Source organism: Mus musculus, chromosome 17 (genome assembly GCF_000001635.26).
Source record: "Mus musculus strain C57BL/6J chromosome 17, GRCm38.p6 C57BL/6J".
Lineage (NCBI taxonomy): Eukaryota > Metazoa > Chordata > Mammalia > Rodentia > Muridae > Mus > Mus musculus.
In genome coordinates, this window is record NC_000083.6 from 84,556,384 (window position 1) to 84,580,701 (window position 24,318).

At 42.9% G+C, this 24,318-nt stretch overlaps 1 protein-coding gene across 11 annotated transcripts in view; it reads left to right on the plus strand.

Moving 5' to 3' along the window:
* Positions 1 to 24,318, plus strand: part of Plekhh2 (pleckstrin homology domain containing, family H (with MyTH4 domain) member 2) — a 110,249-nt gene that overhangs the window by 44,489 nt on the left and 41,442 nt on the right. For 8 of the 11 annotated variants that reach the window (XR_876465.3, NM_177606.4, NM_001357986.1 and 5 more), the window contains 12 exons: positions 989 to 1,138; positions 3,107 to 3,190; positions 3,705 to 3,786; positions 7,435 to 7,614; positions 9,588 to 10,552; positions 13,493 to 13,568; positions 14,659 to 14,753; positions 15,285 to 15,429; positions 18,548 to 18,684; positions 18,784 to 18,894; positions 19,334 to 19,420; positions 20,775 to 20,933. Coding sequence is in view for 10 of the 11 variants with exons in the window: in NM_177606.4 (NP_808274.2) it covers positions 989 to 1,138; positions 3,107 to 3,190; positions 3,705 to 3,786; positions 7,435 to 7,614; positions 9,588 to 10,552; positions 13,493 to 13,568; positions 14,659 to 14,753; positions 15,285 to 15,429; positions 18,548 to 18,684; positions 18,784 to 18,894; positions 19,334 to 19,420; positions 20,775 to 20,933 (2,271 nt within the window). In the remaining variant the exon portion in view is untranslated. The remainder of the gene's footprint in view (positions 1 to 988; positions 1,139 to 3,106; positions 3,191 to 3,704; positions 3,787 to 7,434; positions 7,615 to 9,587; positions 10,553 to 13,492; positions 13,569 to 14,658; positions 14,754 to 15,284; positions 15,430 to 18,547; positions 18,685 to 18,783; positions 18,895 to 19,333; positions 19,421 to 20,774; positions 20,934 to 24,318) is intronic. The other 3 variants (NM_001357987.1, XM_011246358.3, XM_030249636.1) reach the window with 2 other exon arrangements.

The following is a 24,318-nucleotide window of genomic DNA, read 5'->3' on the forward strand; positions in this document are numbered from 1 at the left end:
GTGTTATTTAGTTAGAAAAATTTTGGCATCTGATTCCTAGTTACATTTACACAGTGAACCCACAGATGAAACCTGGTTTCATGTTTTTAAAAAATAAAACCAAACTTACTTTTACAGCTTTCTCCTAAAAATATCCTATAGCAAACATGTCCAAGTTTCAACTGACTTTAAGAATTCATTACATTTTTTCCCCTGGTGTTATTAAAATGATGGACAATTTGCTTTGTTTGAATTATCATTTACAATTCCTCAAATGCATTCGTGTTTTTCTTCATGTCTATAATCGCTGAGCTTCTGATAAAATTACATTCTTACCTATTTAGAATATTATGATATTATAGAATATTGTATAAATTCCTTCCTTATTTAGACCCTCTCATGAAGTCTCAGGTGAGGCTTCAAATAACATTAGGCTCTCTACCATGCAGGGATTGGGTCTGTGATCTGCCAAAAAAGGACAGGGACAGTTAGAAGGTGGTAACAGTAAGTCGACTTCACTGAGTTGGGTAGATTCACAGTGTGGGGGGTGCAGACACTGCACACGTATCCTTCAAAGATTCCTTACGTCTCAGTGCTTTGCAGAAGATGCCAGAGGAGTCTGTCTGTTTTAGATATTAAAGAAGCTCACCCACCTGGCTCACACGTTACAGTCACATATCACTATTTTTCTCTGCATTCTTCTCTTGCCTACAGATGGGGAACGTTTGCTTCCATGTGGACACTTTGCACACTGTCCTTGCTCTAGTTGACACGGGCTTCACCCTGTGTATCCACAGCGGTCTGATGATCTCTTGTGCCTACCCTGAAGGAAACACCGCTTGTCAAATAGTCCTCAGATTTTGTAATCGCTGCAGTTCGTTATACCTTACTGTTTAATAGTTTCAGTCTGCGATACGTTTTAAGAACCTAATGTTAAAGTGCAGTTCTAAGCTTAAACTGCTGACAAATTAAGCCTGGCACAGTGGCATAATTTACCCTCTGACTTTAGGTACAAGTTATGGAAGAGAAACTAAAAGCAGCTAATATTCAGACCAGTGAGTCGGAGACACGGCTCTATAAGAAGTGTCAGGACCTGGAGTCCGTGATGCAGGAGAAGGATGACATCATTCAGAACTTGGCGCTGCGGCTTGAAGAGCAGGTGAGGAGACTGAGTGGTCAATTGTATTAATATGTGCTCATTGATATAGAGTTAAAAACAAAGCCTAGATATGGCACTATGGAGAATCTTACTCATAGCATTATGTCACATGGTTTGGTAAGAGGTACAGGTAAGAGGTCATTCCATTATTGGCTTGGGTGCCTCAAGGCCTCAAGGAAAGATCTAGCACTTTTTATTAGGTGTGAGCTCGTGCACACATATATGTGCATGTGTGTGCATGTATGTGTGTGCATGTGTGTGTGTGTTCTATATGTAGAGGCCAGAGGGTACTTACAGGAGTTGGTTCTCTTCTTCCACCACGTGGTCCTGGTGACAGAACCCACGACATCAGGCATAGTGGCACATGCCTTTACCCATGGGCCATCTCTCTGGCCTCAGATCTAGTAGTTTTTCCAATGTGTCAGTGTTCTTTAACATTCAGACTTTAGACTTTAAATGTGATGTTTTTCATTTGGACATACTTAGTTTATAGCATGCATAAAATGTTTGCAGCCACAGTGGATATGGTGGTCCATGCCTGAAACGCCCGAATCCTGGAGGCTGACGGTGGAGAATCATTAGTGTGAGGCCATTCTGGACAACATAATGAGACTATCTAAAGACAAATCATTTGCCTGGTACATATTATGTTTGAACTAATCCTGCTCGGAAGTCTTCCGTTTCCAGCTGCTCCCTCTGAACAAGTAGAGTTCTGTCATTTTTATGACAAAAATTCACCAGGAGTTGGGTATAATCACTCAACCGAGTCATCTCAGCACTTGAGAGGCTAAGGCAGGAGGATTGCTACATACTGAATTAAAGCCAGCCTGGGTTACAGAGTGAGACCTTGTCTCATTACGATGAAATGACACTCAAGTAGCCATTTAATGTGACTGCTGTGTTTGTTAAGTGCATTAACATTTTCATTTGTTTTTCCCTTCTCGGTGGGCTCAGTGCTTTAGTGCAATGAGTTTTCAGCATCCTAGCAGCCCGGTCCCCACCCGATGTGACTTACGTGCTATTCACATTCTCTGGAGTTTTGTGACCAGAGCCAAGTTTTAAGGCTGTTAAATGTGACAAACTAGAGTTTCTCTGTGTTTGTTTTTCTGTTTTGTTGTTTTGTTTTCTACTGTTTGAAGGAGAAAAGAACCTTGCTCCTAAGCAGATTCGTGTTCTCCACCTGAATTAGTAGATCCAATTCTACTGGTCCAGAAATAGTTCCTTTTGTTGATATATTCAAGGGATTCACTACATTTTATGAGTCTCTGGGGGGTGGAGAACCCTGTTGCTCCTATGAGCAATGCTTGCGGTACTAGATGGATACTTTGTGTTGCTTCAACAAGATACCTGACAGAAGCAACTTAAGGAAGGAAGGGTTTGCTTTACTCACAGTTTGAGCGTATAATCCATCACCATAGGGAAGACATGGGGCAGGAGCAAGTAAGCTGCCCCTTGTGTCCACAGTCAGGAAGCAGAGAGAGATGAAAGGTGGTCCAAGAACCCAGTCCTTGGAAGGACGCCATCTGCATTTAAGGCAGGTCCGCCCATATCAATCAACCCAGTCTAGAAAAATCCTCCGACATGCCAGAGGGTTGCTTTCCTGGAGCTCTTATGTCCCGTGAAGTGGTCCACCAGGTCATCGTCACATCTGCATGTGCCTTTTCGTTTCTTCCTCTGCTGAACACTTTTTCTTTACTTACCTTCCCTTTTCCATCTTTCTGTTTTAACAAGATCTACTGTTCAGGCTGGCCCACACCCAGTGACCCTCCTGCCTCAGCCTCCACTAGCTAGGATTACAAGTATGTACCACTATGCCTAGCAATTTGGGCTTTAAAAATCTGTTTGATTACTTGGAGGTAAATGTATTGACCTGGAAACAGGTTTAAAGTGGTTTTGACCTCCATGTTTTATGAGATAATGTCATATCAAGCTTATGTTTAAACTAAACCAGTTGTTATGTTATTTCAGAAACAAGTGAGGATACAAGAAGCTAAAATAATAGAAGAAAAAGCAGCTAAGATCAAAGAATGGGTAACAGTTAAGTTAAACGAGGTATTTATGGCTACATTTTTTCCTTTATTATTTATTTCTTTTAATTAAAGTCTTTAGAATAGACAGCCCTGAGTGAGACAATAAGTCCTGACCAGTTGGTAATTGTTCTGTGTTTTGATAAACTTGTGATAGACTGCTTTCATTTTAATATGACATTATATTTTTTTAATTAAAAAACACTGATATACTCATGATGGTGACTGTAAACAGGCATATTGTAACGAGTTGATTTTAAATAATTATGAATATTACATGTGTATGTCATAAAGTTAATAGGTTTGGTATCAAAGAAGCACAGGCTAAATGCCAAAATAGTTGTTTTAAAATTACTTTACAGTGGGAAGTGCGTAGGGACGAAAACTTTTATTGTTAAGGTTGACAGCCGATACTAATAAGCTTACCAGCTTGCACATAGAGTAATTATACATTGCTATTTTCTAAATTTTACAAGTTATTAGTGAATTTAAAAATTATTATTTTGTATTAAAGAATATCATTCTGCCCTTTTATTCAGCTAGAAGTAGAGAATCAGAATCTTCGTTTCATCAACCAGACCCAGACTGAAGAGATAAGAGCGATACAGTCCAAGTTGCAAGGTATGATTATTCCCCTACGATAGGATCATGGATGTGTTGGCTGTATAGCAGTTTACTATTAGTGTTTTAAGGATATGATTATGAGTATCATATAAGATGCTGTTGTCAGTAAATGAAAAAGAATTTCTCCTTCCAAAGAGAAGTTGGACCGAGAAGCCACAGCAAAAAGTGACAAGTGATGATATATTAATTTATCAAAGTGGCATTATGTAGGTCAGAGAAAGATGACTGCATGGTAATTTTGCCTCTCTCTGTTAAAGGGAAATCCATTTAAAGACCAAAGAATCCAATCTGCTAGTATTACTACATGTTAATGTCAGCCTGGGAGTTCAGGGATCATAGGCAGCCGGCCCTGTCTCCAATGGTAACAGCATGTTGGTTTTTCCAAGCAATGTACTGCTACATCTCTGTTATCTTGATGGAACAGAGAGGGTAACAATGAAGCCAAATGGTAGAAGGATTTGTGCTAGAGGTTTGTTTCTTCAGCATTCTGAGATTTGAACTTAAACTTTAGTTGGGGGTTAACAGCTCAGAAATGTAGATTTTTAGGTTGTCCCTGTGTCAAGGGCTTTCAAGGTTCCTTGACTTCTTTATGCATTCTGAACACACCCCTGAATTTGGGGTTCCTTGAAGGCTGCAGAATGGTTCTGTGGGTTCCCAGATGTCTCCTCTGGTTGTGGCAAATGCCACAAAACTCATCTCACCCACACATTGTCAGTGCTCTAAGCTTTCCAGGATCAAGTCTTCTGGAAAAGGAGATGAATCTTGCCAAATGGGACTATCAGTTGATACTCCAGGATGTCTGCAGTGGGTCTGACCTGTTTTTAAAAGGGTTCAGAGGCTGGGGTTTGAGTTCAGTGCTAGTGTCTGCACTGCATGTGTGAAAGGCCCAGTCTTAGCTCCAGCACCACAAACATATGAAAAGATGTCTCCTCAGAGTTCTTCATAGAACCTGGCTTCTTCCTGCATTGAAGGAAGCCACCTATGACCATTGACACTAGTTGCCTGAATTTAAAGTTGTCTACTCAATAGAATTTACTTTAGTTACAGTAGGTTTACCATTAGAGAGGTAGTCTAGACTTACTCCACCACGTCCTACAGACACAATTAAACATTCGATTGAATAACTGAAAAATGGCGACACTGATTTCAATATTTAATTTCAGATATTTTTGCTTTAGAAATGAAAATCGGTTGTTATTTTCAAGTTTTTGAAATTTACTTCAAATTACCTTTTCTCCATCCATCCATTTTATGTGTGTCAGAGCAGTCACATGTACGTAGAGACCACTTTCTGTGTACAACTTCCTGTCTCTTCTCTTACCACCTTTTATCTACCTTATTTTGGAGGCAGGGTCTCCCACCGAACCTGGCGCTCACTAATGTGGTTAGCCTGGCTGGCTAAGATCCCGGATCTACCTGTGTCTGCTCTCCTACCCAGGCCCGGGGCTAAAGGCTTGTGCCACCACATTTGGCTTGTCTGTGGATACCAGGAATCTACAACTGGATCCTCAGGCCCAGCAAGCACTTTACCCACTAGGCCAGCTCACCAGTTTCCCGTCTCCTGTTTCTTGACTGTCATAGAAACTTACAGCCTAGACCTTATACTTCGTATTTTTCCGTTATAGAGTTTAGCTTCCTTCTAATCTCAAGGGCTTTCGTAGCTGTCATGACAGAGTTCTGTAGACACATCCTGATAGTAACCATTCAGGGGCACACCTGGATGAGGAAGAGGTGACTCCATAGGTGTGTGCATGTGTTCTGCTCACTCAACTGCACCCGCTAGACTATGTCAAAGCAGTGCTGGGACGGGTCCTCAGCTCTGCAGCCTCAGCCTCAAAACCATGGATCCCACACGATGCACTCAGAACAAACTGGTGTGGCTGAAAGAACATGATTTTTGGTTTCTTAGAGGCTTTTTTCTGTGTAGCCCTGGCTGTCCTGGAACTACCTCTGTAGACTAGGCTGGCCTCAAACTCACAGAGATCTGCCTGTCTCTGTCTCCCAAGTGCTTGGATTAAAGGCCTGTGCCACCATGCCCAGCTGAAAGAAAACAAAATTTAAAGACAATTTTAATGTCCCGCTACTAATAATAACCATGTTATTACTCTAGAATATTTAATATTTTATGTTCATAATGTTGTGATTGTGATAGTAGCACTGGTTTCCTGAAGTAATACATAAAGTTGTTGATGGACAGGATCTTTCTCACTAAGTAGAGCAGACTGTTCTGAAACTCGCTGTGTAGCCCAGGCTTACATCTTCCTCCTCAGCCTCTTGAGTGCTGAGGTTACAGGTGTCGACCACTACACATAGTAAGAAAGTCTGCTTAGGGCCTGCTAATACTTGCTTTCATCTCCTCCACCTGAATGATAAAAGACAGATTCTTGCCATGACTGCCTGAAGGACCATATGTAGAATTAAGGCTTCCTGTTTTCCGGACACTCACCATCCCTGAAATAGTTTGAATGTACCACTTCTGTTTCCAAAATATTATCTATTTTCCTGATATCTCTGGCTTGCAATTCTAGTCTTCATTGATAGCCTCTCGGGTTTTAGATACTAAGTGGTTCTGATTCTTGGAAACTAGGTTTAGACTGGAGCAGAGATAGCTCATATATGCTAGATTTAGTTTTCTTATAAACTATATATGGATATATTATAAACTATATATTATATATTGTACACAGAATACAAAATATGTGTATATATTACAATATACATATACACACACACTCATACATACATACATACATACATACATACACATGCAGTTGTTTGTCAGTACCGCAGAGGATCGAGTCTAGGATCCCCACGAATACCAAAGTCTTTGAGGATGCTCTAGGTCCTTAAATAAAACATCCCAAGGATTGCACATAATAGTCTGCACACATTCTCCTATAATCGTCTTCAGGTTACTATAATGCCAAGCGAAAGGTAAAAATTGTATAAACATTTGTTAGACTGTATTTTTTAGTGACTCATAGTAAAACATCTGTATATATTCAGTAGAGACAGTTGTTTTTTTCTAAATACTTTTGATTCACCATTGATTACATCTACAGATGCAGAATCTGTAGAATTGAGGACTAATTGTATATAGTCATGACTATTTATTGTGAATCCATTAAGTGATAGATGATCAACATAAAATATTTAAAGATACATCTGAAGAAATGCTTGTCTTTATTATCAGTTGCTATTCAGGGTACCCACCTCACCTCTGTTGTTCTCCTAGTGCTCGGAAGTGTTGTTTTCCTAGTGCCCAAGAACTTTTCTTCCTAGGATCTCCATGCTTTCGGCCTTACAAACAACAATGTCAGTTACCCTAGAGGTGGGCTAATCTCAGTTAGCAATCTGAGGCCTGAACTCAGGTCACTAGGATTGACAGCAGGCACCTCTACCCACTGATCCCTTCCCACCCCGCCCCACCCCCAACACACACCACAGATTTAGGGTTCTGTGCTCTATATCAGGCCTTCCATTTTCTTATGTATAATGTATACTTATGTATAAGAGCAAATTCTGTCTTTCTGGTTTTTTTTTCTGGTATTAAGGGTGGTTTATTCAAGTCCTTATGTTTTCATTCAGCAGTTCTAATAAACCACTATTAAAAACTCATCTCCAATTTGCTTAATGACCTTACAGAACTCCAAGAGAAGAAGATATCCTGTGTCTCCTCACCAAAGACCTCAGAAGGGCAACGCAATTTGACATTTGGATGCTTCTTGTCCCGAGCAAAGAGTCCTCCTTGTGTCGTAAGATGTGAGGAAGTGAGCAAGATGGCCTCAAATGAACCTGAGATCACGGAAGGAAGATGTGTAGAAGGTACTTACTAGTGGGGGTCACTTTTGATAACTACTTTTTATTCTTTGTTACTTCAGAGAAGAAAATACTGCCTACACTACATAATCCAGCCTTGGTTCTGTGCCCTTCATTTTCAGTCTCCCTCTAAAGTTTGCCTGCTGGTGCAGCCTGGTGGCAACACCTCACGGGCAATCTTGTTTGTTGACTTTCCCCAAAAGTTCTAGGGAAGCCTGAGTTTGCAACTTACCTACATCCCACTCTAGTTCCCTTCCAAGGCCTGAGAAAAATGACTGCAGTAAAAGCCACCTCTCAGCTGGGTTTTAACATTTTGAAAACTACACAATGCTTTTTCAGTGGAAGGCTTCCTTGTGACCTATTTCTTGCTGTTACTCACATTTTGTTACTTTTCCAAGAAACCTTTTCAGTGGTCAGCTCAGCATGGCTGAATCTGCCTGCTCAGCACTTGAAGATGTAACCAATCCCTGCAGCAGAACCCTTGACAATGTAACCAATCCCTGCAGCAGAAACCTTGACAATGTAACCAATCCCTGCAGCAGAACCCTTGAAATGTAACCAATCCCTGCAGCAGAACCCTTGACAATGTAACCAATCCCTGCAGCAGAACCCTTGACAATGTAACCAATCCCTGCAGCAGAACCCTTGACAATGTAACCAATCCCTGCAGCAGAACCCTTGACAATGTAACCAATCCCTGCAGCAGAAACCTTGAAATGTAACCAATCTCTGCAGCAGAAACCTTGAAATGTAACCAATCCCTGCAGCAGAACCCTTGACAGTGTAACCAATCCCTGCAGCAGAAACCTTGAAATGTAACCAATCCCTGCAGCAGAAACCTTGAAATGTAACCAATCCCTGCAGCAGAACCCTTGACAATGTAACCAATCCCTGCAGCAGAAACCTTGAAATGTAACCAATCTCTGCAGCAGAAACCTTGAAATGTAACCAATCCCTGCAGCAGAACCCTTGACAGTGTAACCAATCCCTGCAGCAGAAACCTTGAAATGTAACCAATCTCTGCAGCAGAAACCTTGAAATGTAACCAATCCCTGCAGCAGAACCCTTGACAGTGTAACCAATCCCTGCAGCAGAAACCTTGAAATGTAACCAATCCCTGCAGCAGAAACCTTGAAATGTAACCAATCCCTGCAGCAGAACCCTTGAAAATGTAACCAATCCCTGCAGCAGAAACCTTGACAGTGTAACCAATCCCTGCAGCAGAACTTGAGAGCATGTGTGTTTGGCCTCTTGTCCCTTAATTGCGAGGTTCAAATTTATATTTTCAGGGTTTCTTTTCTATTCAATCTGGAGTTTTAAGTCATTATTTATGGAGCTATTGGTATGTTCCATTTCTCCTGGTGCTAACAAATGGATTCTGTATCTAAAGGCATTTAAAGAGGCTGCTCTTGTTAAAGCACATGGAATTATAGTTAAACAGAGAGTAGAGGAAAGCTTTTTCTGTGCTTTTACACATTTTATGTATTGAAGCGTGGATACAAAGTTGGTTTCTGAAATTGTGGTTTTGTGTTCATGTTTAGGATTACATTATGATGGTTTTGAAGGTTAATGGGAAAAGGGCTGTCATTTTCTTTACTTCTAAAAATGGAAGTAATGGTGTTCTTTTTTTTTTTTTTGACAGCTTCTTTCTTTGATGGTCAAATTGATCCTTCTTCACACTCCACTCCTTCTCTCTTTAGATTGTTGCCAACTTCCGTTCTCCAACATACTTATTTGTAAAAAGCAATTTACTTTTGATACAATTAAATTGAAGTATAAGGATTATATGTTTTCATAAACCCTGCAGTTTTCAAAGGTGCTTAAGAAGGCAGAAAACTAACAACAGTAGGAGCTGACCATATTCGCATGAAGTTGCCAGCCTCTACAGTGTAGTTAAGTCAGGCAGTGCCAATGCACACATGCAGTCTAGTTATGTCAGCTTTAAAGGCAACCTGCCAATGTGCTGTGTCTTCTTCTAGAGATGGAAATTGCAGAGAAGCCTGCTGACAACCAAGTCCAAGAGAACAGCAGAAGCCAGAGAAAGTTGCACGAGACCTCTTGCAGCTCGGAACAGAACCAGAAAACGAGAGCAAGCTTTGCAATGGATGGTGGTACGTCCCAGAATTCTGGGGTTCCAGTGAGTGACTGGAGTTCAGACGAGGATGATGGAAGCAAGGGCAGATCTAAGTCCAGGTGCACGTCCACCCTTTCCAGCCACACATCTGAGGAGGGTGGCCAGTGCGGCAGGCTGGGCAGCGAAGCCTACCTCACAGCATCTGATGACAGTAGTTCTATATTCGAAGAAGAGACTTTTGATGGGAATAGACCTGAGCAAAAGAAGCTGTGTTCTTGGCAGCAGAAGGCACCATGGAAAGCTCAGGGTAACCTTGCAAAAGGGAGGTCTCAGTCAGGAGTAAAGGAGCAAGATAGTTCCTCAGATGAACTGAATAAGAAATTTCACTCGCAGAGACTGGATTATACATCCTCATCCAGCGAGGCCAACACCCCAAGCCCTATTTTAACCCCAGCTTTAACTCCCAGGTACCCTAACTCACTCCCTGGAAAAGGAGGAGCCCCGTTAGTGCCTCCTCCATTCCAGCCACCCCCAAAGCTCAGGGTCCCCAACGTTTTCAGTATAAGTGTGGCACTCACCAAGAGACACCTGAGCCAGCCACAGCTATGCTCCGATCGGATGTTTGGCACGAACCGGAACGCCATAAGCATGATCCGGCCGCTGAGGCCCCAGGAAACGGACCTTGATGTGGTTGATGGGGACGGGGCCGAGGCTGTGAACAGAATGGACACTGGTTGCGATGACGGCTTATTTTCCTATGACTCCCAGGATCCTCCTCCGTGTGCAGATGACCAGGAAAACAGCGAGGCCCCAAAGAAGGCCCCATGCAACAAACCCCCTACTCCTCCTCTGCACCGCTTCCCCTCTTGGGTAATTACATCCGTGTGCAGCACGCGCTCAGGGGCCTGTTCTCAGCACAGACTCAGGTTTCACACTACCCGCACCCCCACCCACCCACCCACACACCCTCACCCCGTTTCTTTTCAAATTCAGCATTGTTCTGACAACTCTCAGTTTTCAGAATTCAGTTTCCCCTTCTCTTCCCCAACCGTGTTCTGAGCAATTGAGAAACAAGACAGATGGGAATTCAAAATACGACTTTAATTACGGATGAGAGCCTTGGGGCGGGGGCAGATGAGCTTTTCAATGTTAGACTTTGGAATTAGATTTGTTCACTCAGGCCCAAGCTGGAGTTAGGGGAAGCGAGGCCAGGGGCCCCTCTAACTCATCCATTGTGAAGACGCTTGTTTCCTGTTGGAGCCGCCCCTCTGTTGCTCCGAGAGAGGACCGGTGCTGGGCTGTGCGGCCCCACCACACAGTGGTGATGTGGGTGGATGTGGAGAGCGAGCAGGGGTGTTCGGTGCCTGGAGGCCCTGACCAGGACACGTGATAGGGTGGGGGGGGGGGGTTTCCTCAACTGAGTGCTCCGGAGGCAGCACTGAAGTCTTCCCGCTCAGGCTCTGAGCTTTGCTTTTCGCTTGATTAACAGAGGTTTTGCGTTACTCCTTGTTAATTTACAAAGCCCTTACTTCAGCTAGATTAGCTTCTTTCTAACCTAGAAGAGACTGGCTTCTCTTTGGAAACTTTGTGGCTACAAAAGCAACTTGTCAATGATTAGGTATTTCTTAGACATATCTACATTGCCTGATTTAAAAAGAACAAAAAACAAAAATCTCTCTTTAAGCTTTCGCACTTATGTATTAATGGGAGGAGCAAGCCTGCTGCAGGTTAAGTGTGGAGATCAGAGCTCAGCCTGCAGGAGTTGTCACTCTCTTCCACCATGGAGGTTCCGAGCTCAAACTTAGTTTGTCACTCTAACCTACCAGCCATCTCACCAGCCCGAATAGTCTACTTTTAAAATTAAGTGAATTGGTCTGCTTTGTAGACTTATGTTTTCCCTCCCATATTGGGACAGTTTAACCTCTCACTTCAAAAGAAACTTCTGAGATAGCCAGGCGGTGGTGGCACACGCCTTTAATCCCAGCACTTGGGAGGCAGAGACAGGCGGATTTCTGAGTTCAAGGCCAGCCTGGTCTACAAAGTCAGCTAGCGCTACACAGAGAAACCCTGTCTCGAAAACAAAAAACCAAACCAAACAAAACAAAACAAAAAAGAAACATCTGGGATGCCAGGTATTTTGGGTTTTGTAGTCATGTTTTTTTTTAATTGTTATTATGGTTATTTTATTTAGTAGCTGCTATAACTGTAAACAAATTACAATGGCCATGGCTTCCCTAACAGAAATTCAGACTTAAAGATGTATCTGCTTTTTATTTACTCTCAAGAGAACATTTTTTCCTTTCAGTAGCCACATGAAACAGCCTCTTGTTTATTGCTAAATTCTGCACTGCACAAAAAAGTAGAAGCAAATGGTGTGTGGCTCTGTAAAATTCTAGCTATGTTACCCTTGGGCAGTAAGACGCCGAGATTTGGTTTTTTTTTTGTTGTTGTTGTGTTGAAGATCTTCAAGATTCATGTCAAGCTTTCAAGTTCATTTTATTTTGCAGTTTTACCTTTTCCTTCTTTTCCTCTTTTCAAGCTATTTGGTCCTGGAAAAGTCAAATGCTTCTCAGACTTCTAATGTACTGACCCGGAGCAAAGGTTCCTATTTTCAGGTTTTCGGGAGATGTTCTAGCTACCTCAGTCAGTAAGATGCTAATTTAAAGCAAGCATCCCCTGTTTGAATTAGAGCATTATTCAGAATGGAATAGTCACTCTGGTGAGGCAAGCTCTGAGCCAACACTAACTACCTCTGACGGCCTGTTTGCTAAGGGACCTGGCTTGTCTTCTCATCTATGGTGACTCTCTTTCCGATTTCCTTCCTGCTTCCATGTCTGTCTCGTGCTCACACGGACCCCAGTGGACTCGAAGCTCCCGCTCATATTGCTTTAGTGTTGACCTCTGCAGTTCATCTCTGTGTGTAAATCCCTCCAAAGAAAGCACACCCGTTCTGTTTGGCACTAGTGCATCGAACAGGCCCCCATCATCAGTGTCATCAATGAACTTGTACCAGTCACTGTTGCCACTGGCCAGCCCAGTAGAAGAGGGTGACATCTGTTGCCTTCCGTGTTCTAGTCCAGGCAAGACCGTGTTCAAGTTTAGATCTTTCATAAAAGGCGTGGCACAGTGATTAACGCACTGGGAACCACTAGGAACCTTCTTGTTAGCTGGCGATGCTAACCTTGCAGTACCTGTTATCAGAGATCTTTCTTGAAAAGAGGAGGAAACACAATAAGCTACTTTTGGAACAAGATAATCATTCCAGTGTGATTCTCAAATCCATTTATTATTAGACCCAAAGTCTTTTATTTTATTGAAATGTACATTGAATAAGAAGGCAGTAACATCGAATGCTCTGCTGTGATTCCGCATATACATAGTCCCCCTTTCTATCCTAGCCATGGTAACAGATATTAAAGGTGATATCTGTGTGTAATTAGTGACTGTAAGCAGTTGGCTTCATTGCTACAGGTATCCAGGGTTTCCCCCTTTAACCACATATAGAATGTTACAGTGTTAAAGAAGGGGGTTTACCTAAAATCAGTGCTTGGCAGTAAGCTCTCTTATGCTTGTTCTTAAGTCACCCAAAGTCAAGATACCAGGCCAAAGTTTGGGAACAAAAACAGATAATAGAATGGCTGCTGAATGAGCTGTTCACACCGGCGCATTTTTATCAGCACCGCTGAGTTCTGTGCTAACTAGGATTTTGTATTTGAGTGGATGTTATCTGAAGAACAAAGGAAGAGTATTGTGTTCACTGTAATCATTTCGTGGCTGTAAGTGCCTGGTGCAATCTCTCTTTTATATTAGGAGAGCAGGATATATGCTGTAGCCAAATCAGGCATCCGGGTGTCTGAGGCCTTCAATATGGAGCATGCTAATAAAAGTAAGTGCTGTCTTTGCATGTTGTGATGCGGGTGAGCCTTGAGGACGGGTACGCCTCAGAGAAAATGGGATGCGGCCACAGAGAGGCAGGAGCGCAGAATTCTGTTACAGAATTCATCAAAGCAACCAATCACAGAAACAACATAGGAGGATGCTCACAGGGAGTTAGGAAATCAGGGAAGGGGAAATGCGCTTTAGTGGGTATAAAATTTCAGAAGTTGTAGAGGTCTCTTTTACAACAGGGCGAATAAACTCTACCTTATTAAATGTAAAATGCTTACGACAGTAAGTTTTACTATTTATGGCTTTAAAATACTGTAATAAGAGGTTTTTTTTTTTAACTACATGATTTTGTATTGCTGTTTCACTAGGCAAGAGCTTCCTAAATGTCTAATGTTACTAGAAAAATGGAAATATGTAAGTGTTCAGGATTTGTGTTAAAACTGATATTTATTTTTTAGGATAAAGGCATGAATATATTCAGACCTGATGTAGAATGTACTTTTCTGTTTTTTAAACCCCCGTCCCCGTCCCCTCCCACACAAGGCAAAGTAGAAAGACAAGGGCATTTTATCTGTTTTAAGCTACAAAAATTATTTTAAAATACTGGCTTCTATATTATTTTCCCCTTTCCTTCAAAAATTATTATAGAAATAATCGTTCTCACTATAAAAAATATAAGGTCAACGCTTGGTAGGTTGAAGCAAGAGGATCTAGAGTTAAGGGCTAGCCTCAGCAACGTAGTAGGATCAAGGCTAGCCTGGGTTACGTGAGACCCTGTCTCAAAATCATAAAACAAAATAACTCACACAGAAGTGTCTATCTGTAGCTGGATATGCTGCCTCTAATGCCAGCAATCAGGAGTCTAGGCAGGAGGAACACTGCTAGCTCGATGCCAGCCTAGGCTCCACAGAAAGACCCCGTCACACATTGACAAAAAAGTGTAGCCACGGTTCTAGAAATGGCGTAAAGCAGAATGATATTAATCAACACTACCGATTAATCTGATTTCTTTTCAGTATATATATTCGTAAGCAATAGACCAGTGTGCTAGTTGGAAGGAATTTCCTTAATGTCCTTTTCTGTTTCAGATTCTGCAGACATACTTTCCTACTCTGCAGCAAGCCTTTATACGTCTCTCATATACAAGAACATGACGACCCCAGTCTATACAACGTTGAAGGGGGTAATGAGCGCATTTCTCGTTGTTAGACCTATGGTTTTCTCTAGGATAGTCAGGGACTCCACTCTTGGCATTCTTACATCCATCCCCCTCTTTGTAGAGCTTTAATGATCACATCAATATATCATTAAAAGGAAGAAGAAACAAGAAGGCCCGGAGAAGGTGATTATGGCATGGTTCTCTTTAGCCCCACCCTGGGACGTTAGCTTATTATTAATGATGCAATGGAAACTCCTAATTTAGAAAGGTCTTTGCGTTCCTGCCAAGGTCCCCTTCTTTGCTAGAAGAACCTAATTAAAACAAGGACTGTCAGATATTGACAGTCTTATGTTTTCAAGAATCTTTTATAATTGACAAATTCCTAGCTAATTAAAATCTAAGGTTTTGAAGACAGATTTTCATGATGTCAAAATACGATATTTTCTTTCTTTTAAAATACGTACCAGTAGCCACGTTCTGTAAAGCATTGCCTGTGTAAAGAGGACAGTGACTTTAGAGGTGGACACAGGGGGGCTGTTTTGTTTTTTTCTCTAGAAGGCGACACAAATAAGTAGCAGCCCTTTCCTGGATGACTCCTCGGGCTCAGACGAAGAGGACAGTTCTAGGTCCAGCTCCCGGCTGTCGGAGTCAGATGCGCGCAGTCGCAGTGGGCCAAGCAGTCCCAGAGCCATGAAGCGAGGTGAGGGAAATGCGCATGTGCAGGAAGCAGTGTCCGCGCACACTGTGAAGTTTGGTTCAGGACTTAGCTCAGTAGGGTTTCAAGGAATACAAACCGTAAAGTCGGGCGTGGTGGCGCACGCCTTTAATCCCACCACTCCGGAAGAAAAGACAGGCAGATCTTTGAGTTAGAGGCCAGCCTGGTCTACAGAGTGAGTTCCAGGATAGCCAGGGCTACACAGAGAAACCCTGTCTCGAAAAACAAAAGAAAAGAAAAAAAAAAGAATACAAACCGTAATGGACATGAGCCTAGGACTGAGACAATTATATTCTAGTGGTAATTTTCCACTCGGTTCTCTGTGATTTCACACAAACCACTCTTTCATAAGATTAAAATCTTATTGCTGATGTTGTTATTAGAAGTAGTATATTATATTACTATAAAAAGAAATAATTGGCCAAAATGAGGGTTTTTTTTTTGTTTTTTGTTTTGTTTGTTTGTTTGTTTGTTTTAAATAGTTACTTTGTGGCATGTTGTCTAGTTTGTGGGAAGATTTATTTATAATTCTTTTTGCCTGTTTTTTATTTTTTTAATTTATTATTATTTTTTTGGATATTTAATTTATTTACACTTCAAATGTTATCCCCTTTCCAGGTCTCCCTTCCAGAAACCCCTTATCCCATCCCCGCTACCCCCTGCCTCTATGAGGGTGCTCCCCTCCCCCACTCCTGCCTTCCCATCCTGGCATCCCCTTACACTGGGGCATGGAACCCCAACAAGACTAAGGGCCTCTCCTCCCACTGATGTCCAACAAGGCCATCCTCTGCCACATATGTGGCCAGAGCCATGGGTCCCTCCATGTGTACTCTTTGGTTGGTAGTCCAGTCCCCGGGAGCTCCTGGAGTTCTGGCCGGTTAATATTGTTGCTCCCTCCATGGGGCTGCCAACCCCCTTAGATCCTTCAGTCTCTTCTCCAACTCCTCCATTGGGACCCCGCACTCAGTCCAATGGTTGACTGTGAGCATCCACATCTGTATTTGTCAGGCTCTGGCAGAGCCTCTCAGGAGACAGCTATACCAGGCTCCTGTCAGCAAGCACTTCTTGGCATCTACAACGTTATTTATAATTCTTAAGTGTCAAGAAAACACACCTACAATTTGTGTTGGCTAATCTGATATTAATGTAGAAAACAACCGCAACTTTACTTCATGCATTCGTATAGCTTTTAATAATAATTTAAAAGTTGTATGTGTACATGCGAAACTACACACATGTGAAACTCAGAGGACAGCTCCAGTGTTGCCTCCCACTTTGAGACAAGGTTGGACTTAACACATGAGCTAGCAGGCCCACATGCTTCTTGGGGGCCTCTTGTGTTTCTGTCTACCATCTTGTGCTGGAATCACACATCCTCACCACTGTGTCTGCCCTTATCTGGATTTGGGGGATCCGAACTCAAGTCCTCGTGCTTATGTCTACTTTGTCCCTTGAGCTGTCTCTCCAGCACAACTTGGAGTGAATTGTGCGCACAGACAGAGGCTACAGAGAGGTCTCAGTAAGTGGTACCCGTACTTTAGGGAAGCCTTGGATATGGGTTGATTTTCAAACTGCGTGGCACACAACTGCTGCGGCCTTGGGAGCCACGGGCTTCAGCTGGAGCCGCTAAGCTGCCTGTGGGTCAGCGTTTGGGCTTTCGCCAGTTTCCTTGCTCCATCTTGGTTATGTCACATTGTTGCTGTGACTGCAGCTGCTAGTGTTCCTCAAACAGCTCTTAGGATTCCCTTTTATGTCTTTAAACCCCCGCCCCTTTCCCTTCTCTTCCCTTAGTCAAGGCTGAGCTCACAGACCCTCTTGTTTACAGGTTGGGTTTGTTTGTTTGTTTTTTTTTAATGCCTATTTTGTTTTGAGACAGGGTTTCTTGTAGCCCAGGCCAATCTTGAACTTGCTCTGTAGCCCAAGTTGATCTTCTTCTACCTATCTTCCTGCATTCCCCATCCTCCTGAGCGCTGGGCGTACTTAGATGTGTACCATCATGCTTGACCCCCATGTTTGTGTAACTCCTCCTCCTCATGGCTCTGTTCAAACATGGCTGGCTCTACCCTGACCAAGCCCTTCAGATCATTGTCTTTGCCATTCTTTGGTGGCCTGCTTGTCTATTACACTTTAGTCTGCTCTGCATTTCGTTTCGTTGTTGTTGTTGTTGTCACACTTACTACCTGTTGGGCTTCTGTTTTCCTTCACTAGACTCTGTTACAAGAGGACTCAAACATTTCTTTTGTTGTGCTTCATAGCCCTAGCACCTCAGACAGGACTTAGTGCGTTAGCCCTGGGCTTGGAATCTGAGCTTTGCCCTCCAAAATCACCCCTGGCTAGTTGCTTGACTTTGCATAAATCCTGCTGTCTCTGGATCTTTCGCCGCTTAAACAATGAGGACATTAGCTAGGATGATCTCTGAGGTTTTACATGTCTGGTGTCTGTGTCAGACAGCTGTTGTTTGTCTGAACAAGTAAGCAAAGGCTAATATTATATGAGTGGTCTTCTTGTGTGCCGTTTAGTAACCATCCTTTTAGATGCATATTAGCCTAAGTTCTTGAGTTAATGTTTGTAAATCTCCACTTATATTTACCATCTATATATGGCTTGTAACTCACAGGAAACTTTGTAAAAAGTCAACTCAATTAGTGTGAAAATGTTCCATTGCATTTTGCTTCATAGCTGTCAGTGTATGAATAGCATGTTTGCGTCTTTGAGGCTTTAGTGAGGGGTTTTCAAAGCCAGTGAGCTGGTTAATAGTTTACTAGACTCTCATAGAGAACTCTATTGAGCTCAACATCTGTTTGCCTATGTAACAATATACAAATACACATATTTTATGTCTTTTAATACGGCGCACTAGTGAACTTGGATGATATTTGATATATGTGAGAAAACTCACGGTTCCAATCATACCAAAATATTATTTATGTTCTTTTGACTTCCATGGAAATTTTGAAAGTTCTCCATGACGGGAAGAATGGGAGTAAATCTTGTAAAGGTGGTTTAGGATGTAGGAGCTGGTTGCTGTCCGCAGGAGAACTTACTAGCTGTTGGCCAGCGCCAGCAGGAAATCGTGACTCAATTTCTATCTTTGTTTTCCTAGGCGTGTCTGACTCCTCCGCAGCTTCTGAAAGTGACTATGCCATTCCTCCGGATGCCTATCCCATAGACGCAGAGTGTTCGCAGCCCGAGCAGAAACTTCTAAAAACCTGCCTGGCCTCCTGTGACAATGGGAAAAATGTAAACGAGCAATCAGACTCTGAAAAAAAAAATGAATCTGTTAGTTTGACTTGCCAGAAGTAAACAAAATCCCATTGTCAAATGTTTTCTCTTCATTAGGAACCATTAGAAAAATCTGGGTACCTACTGAAAATGAGCGTGAGAGTCAAGACTTGGAAGCGGAGGTGGTTTGTTCTGAAAGGAGGCGAATTACTTTACTACAAGTCACCAGTGAGTGGGCAGTGCTCGCTGTTGGGAGTGCTCCTGTTGGCAGTGCTCCCGTTAGGGCCTGAGTTCCTCACACTGTAAAACAGACTCACAACTGGGCTTTTTTTTTTTCTCTCTGTGTGATAAAAAAATAATAATTGTGGAGCCTGGAGAGATGGTTCAGCATTGGCTGTTCCTGCAGAGCATCCTGGTTCCTGCAGAGCCCAACACTGACATGGAGGGCTCATGACCATCGTAACTCCAGTCCAAAGGGATCTGACAGCCCCTCTGGGTGGTACAGCCACTGCATGCTCGTGAAGTGTAGACATACATGCCAGCAAGACATGCATACACATGAAATAAAAATGCAGGTTAAAAATCAATAATAGATTAAGGACACAAAACATTTCCTGTAGTTGCTGTTATAGCTGCTACTCTCTCTATTTTTGCTCCTTTTGCACAGAGCGATGTGATTCGGAAACCCCAGGGCCACATTGAACTGAGTGCATCCTGCAGTATTTTACGGGGCGATAACAAGCAAACGGTTCAGGTACACATCACTTCAATTCATTATTCTTTGCTTTAGTACCATTTTTTAAAAAAACAGTTCTCAGTTGAGATTAGATTGTTTGGTACATTTTATTAGTTTTAGAATTAGTTTGTAATAATCCAATCTTTTTTTTAGCTAACTCTGTACTTCAAACTAAGTACGGGTATTTCCCACTACTGCCCTGTGCCTTTTCTCCCTGAGTTTTTATTTAATCTCCTGAGCATTTCCAGCTCTCAAAATATCAGGCTGTCAGGGGAGGTTTATCCAGTAAATGAATTTCTGAGGTGTTTGTAACATAATATTGAATTCAGGAACCCTTGTATAGAATCGGACAGTGACAATTAGTTCTCCCATGAACCTCAAAGAGGGAAAGCTATTGTTGACCAGAGGCACAGTTCTGCCAAGTGTTATCAAAGATGGCTGATTCTCATCTCACCCAAACATAAGTCTGCTAAATTTAAATCAGGCTCTGAGATATTCTAAATTCAGACACTTTGCTTCTGACATGTTTCAATAACATTTGTTTGTGGTGGTGGGATTATTTTGTTTGTCTTTTTCTAAGTAGCCCTGGCAGTCCTGGAACTCACTTTCTAGACCAGGCTGGCCACAAACTTAGATCTGCCTGCTTCTGCCTCAAGTGCTGAGATTAAAGTTTGTGCGCCCCCACTGCTGGCCATCCACTGTATTATATTATTATCGTTAATCAGTATTATCATATCATCATCATTATGACTTTGTCTTGCTCCTGTGGAGGGTAAAAATTTGTCTAGAAAGGTTCCATGGTTGATGCTGTCATTGAACCGGGGATGCCTGAGTTTAAATGGATGAATCAGAGAAAGCTCTGTTGTAGAGCATGACTGTAAAGAATTGATTGGAAAGCCCTGAAATTTTGGGGGAAATTGGCAACACAGTTAATTTGAGACTGGAATGCTGTGAGTTCGTGGAAAAGGGTCACGTGCAGCCGCAGGAGTTGGTGTAGAATTCTTCTCATTTGTTTATGGTTCGTTGCGTCACTTCTCTCCATGAACATCCCCTCTTGCACTGTTAACTGTGCGTGAGTTCACCGTCACCTTTAACCTTCCTGTTCAACAGCCTAGAGCTTGTCACACAGAGGGGAGAGAAAGAACATGTGACAATTACAGATATAAAACCACAACCCTAGATTTAACAGTATGAAGTGTGTCAGACCCACGTGAGAAGGACTCAGTGGCCGACATTCTCAGACAGTGGCTAAAGGATTCTCCATTTCCTTGAAACCAGACACTAGGTGAACCATGTGCACTTCCCTGTCAGTAGCGATGCTTGACTGGACAGGACTAAGTCATCATGACTGCCTCTCTGTATCCCCTTCCAGCTGGCCACAGAGAAGCACACATACTATCTGACGGCGGATTCTCCCAATATACTGGAAGAATGGATCAAAGTGTTACAGAGCGTTCTGCGAGTACAAGCTGCGAACCCTCTTTGCCTGCAGCCTGAGGGCAAACCCGCAGTAAAGGGCTTGCTCACCAAGGTAGGACCCTTGTCCTCGGCAGCATCCTAGGCTGCTGCTTTGGTGAGTGCGATGCATCATGAATGGTGAAGCTCAGATAGTAAATCTATATCTAATATTCTGTTTGGGGGTAAGATAGCTCAAAGTGCTTTCTGCCAAGCCTGAAGGTCTGAATGTGTGTGTGTGAGTGAGTGAGAGAGAGAGAGAGAGAGAGAGAGAGAGAGAGAGAGAGAGAGAGAGAATTTGTGCATGAGAGACTTCACAATACATCATGACATACTCCTATTGCACTAAGTACTTACATGTGGGAGATGGTTCTCATCTTTAACCTGAGGGTTCTGAGGTTAAGTGCAGACCACTAGACATGGTGTTAAGCACCCACCAGCCCTGAGCTTGTTCTGTGAGACAAAGGTTTATCAACAAGGCTAGCTGGTCAGAGTCCTGAGGGATCAATCCTCTTCCACACAAGGGGATTAAAAGCACACACCACAGTGCCTGGCTTTTTCTCTGGGTGCTGGAATAAACTCAGGTCCTGATATTTAATAGTATGCACTTCACCTTCTGAGCATGCCTCCCCCAGCCCAAATATCAAATATTTTAAAAACACATCCATTTGGGGGTTGGTGAGATGCTAGCTCAGCAGATAAAGGCACCCAGGCCACGCCTCGGATGTAGTCTCTGGTATGAAGAGGACAGTTCTCACACACTGTCCTCTGACTCCACACATGTAGTGTAGCTTGTGCTTATCCATTGGGATGGATGGATAGATAGATAGATAGATAGATAGATGATAGATGTGATTTTAAGCATGTATAAAGCATTTTTAAACATTCCATCTGAGTCCTCTCTGTTGGAAGAATCTGTCTTCAGAAGTTTTCATTTGCAGGAGACTATAGGGACTTACAAAGGATGGAGTCCATATTCATTCAAATGTTTAAAACATCCTGTTGGTCACTTTTGAGAATGCATAGTAAAACATTCATAGTGATGTGCTTGAGTCCTGTTATGTTAAGAGGTGAAAACTGTATATCTACTACTCTGTCACTTGTATCTAATGATAACATGGGTAACACACTCAGCACCAAAAGTAAGAATTCACCAGTGTATTCAACAGGGACACGTGCTAGGGGTGTGTGTGTGTGTGTGTGTGTGTGTGTGTGTATGGTGAATGTGTGTGTGTGTGTGTGTGTGTATGGTGAATGTGTGTGTGTGTCTATGTCTATGTGTGTGTGTGTCTATGTCTATGTTTATGACTATGTCTATGTATATGTAAGTGTGTGCATGTGAATGTGTGCGTGTGAGAGTGCGGTGTATGCGTGAATATGTGTATGTGTGTGAGCTGCGTGTATGTATAAGTTAGAAGTTCAGGTCAAGTGTCTTCAAGTGCTGTCCACCTAGCTTTGTTTGTTTCTCTTACTGAGCCTGGAGCTGACAGGAGCTTAGACTGGCTGGCTTAGCAGGCTTTGGGGTGTTCCTGTGTCTGCACCCCTAGCACTGGGGTTTACATGGGTTCGAGGAGTCCTTCATCAGGGTCAGACAAGTGCAGCAAACACCTTTACTCAGTAAGTCACCTCTCCAGCCCATGCCTGCGTTTTAAATGAGCTTAAACAATGGAGTTAAATAACTCAGCCATTTGTGCTTGTGGGCAGGATGCGAAGATTTCTCTCCTGATGCTTAGGATTGTTTTTGTCAGGCAGGGTCTCACTATGTGGCCCTGGGGGGGCCTGTAACTCACTATGTAGACTGGCTGGCCTTAAACTCACAGAGATCCATCCACCTCTGTGTGCGCAGAATAGAGGTATGAGAGAGAGAGAGAGAGAGAGAGAGAGAGAGATGCCACTTTGGCACCTGATAATATTTTTACTAAGAATAAAACATAACAATTAAATATTACTAATACTATGCATATTGTGAAGACATTTATGAAGAACTTGACTGATTTAATTCTGGATCTTGTCCTTCAAAAGTTTCTTTAAAATCAGAGTCCTCCGGGGGGACATGGACACATGGATGCTGTTAACAGCTTGCTCACTGAGGAAGATGAATTTGTGGGAGGCATGATAGAGCCTAAGAATAGCTGAAGCCACGGCTCTCGTACACATGAGGCTCTAAACTATTATGGGAAACAAAACAGGAAGTCGAATTTAAGTGGTGGCCATCAGTAAGAGCAGCCTGGACTGGGGTTAGGAAGTGGACAGGATTTTATAAGTATCCAGATGAAGGGTGGGACTAGGTAAGAACGCTCGTGAGGAAGGAGCAACGTTCAGGAGATGGGCAGGCGGATTGGGGACATACTGATGCTTTGGGTCCCAGAAGGACACCTAACCCAAGGAGCAGCACAGGCTAGCAAGGTGGCTCAATCCAGCCGGCAACCTGAGCTCAATTTCTGGAGACATTACCTCACACAGTTATCCTGTAACCTCCTGGTGAACGGCATAGCACTGTGTGTTCAGGAGGAGAAAGCTGGCGAGACAGGAGGGCTTGAGGACTTGGCATTATTTAAGTGACTGTTAGCAATGAAGATAAGAGAAAGCACCCAAAAAGGACATACTGTAGGTATTGAGCGTAGGGAATGGAGAATGGAACGCTATAAAACGGAAGGCATGTAGGGGCACGGGTGAAAAGTCCAAGAGATCAAGAAAACCGAGGGGTGGAACCCTTGGGCAGGAGTTGGGTCATGCCTGACATGCTCTGGGAGGACAGCACATTGCGGAGGGATGGAGGGGAACTGGGAGGCCAGTGTAGCATGCGAGTTTATAGACTGTCTAGACTCTCCAGTACTTCAGAAGGCATCCAGCTGGGGGACGTGGAGTCAGAGGAGAATGGGAAAGACATGTGCCTGGATTTACAGGCTGAAGGAAGACGCCAGGAGACCTGGGAGATTCAGATCCAGAAGTGAGTGGGTGAGAGTCGGGGTAGGGCACAGTGGAAGGATGTGAGGAGGGCTGCAGACGAACATCTGCATTGGAGGGACATGGAATGACGTCACTTCTAATGTCCTTGGTTTTCTTGGTCTCCCTAAGACAAAAGTCTTTGCTAAAAGTGGGAAAGGGGTTGGCTGTGGTCACTAGAAATGTGGTGTAGCCTGAGACACGTGGGACTTTACATGCATGGCTGAGGCCTCACTGAACTGTAATGGTTGCAGTTCATGTCAGTAATTTGTCTCTGGTGTCTCCAGTCAGTGCACATGTGGGAGGCAGAGATGTTAGAGTGTGGGGTCAGGAGCATCTTATGTAAATTTTAAATATGAAATAGATTTGGAAGAATTTCTACAGCAAACACCCATATTTCCATCACCTGGATTCTAGAATTGATTTTTTTTAACGTGCTTTACTGCCTGCGTGTCGAGGTGGTGGTGTGAAGTGTGCGGTTTTTATTATAAAATTTCAAACATACAAAAGTAAAG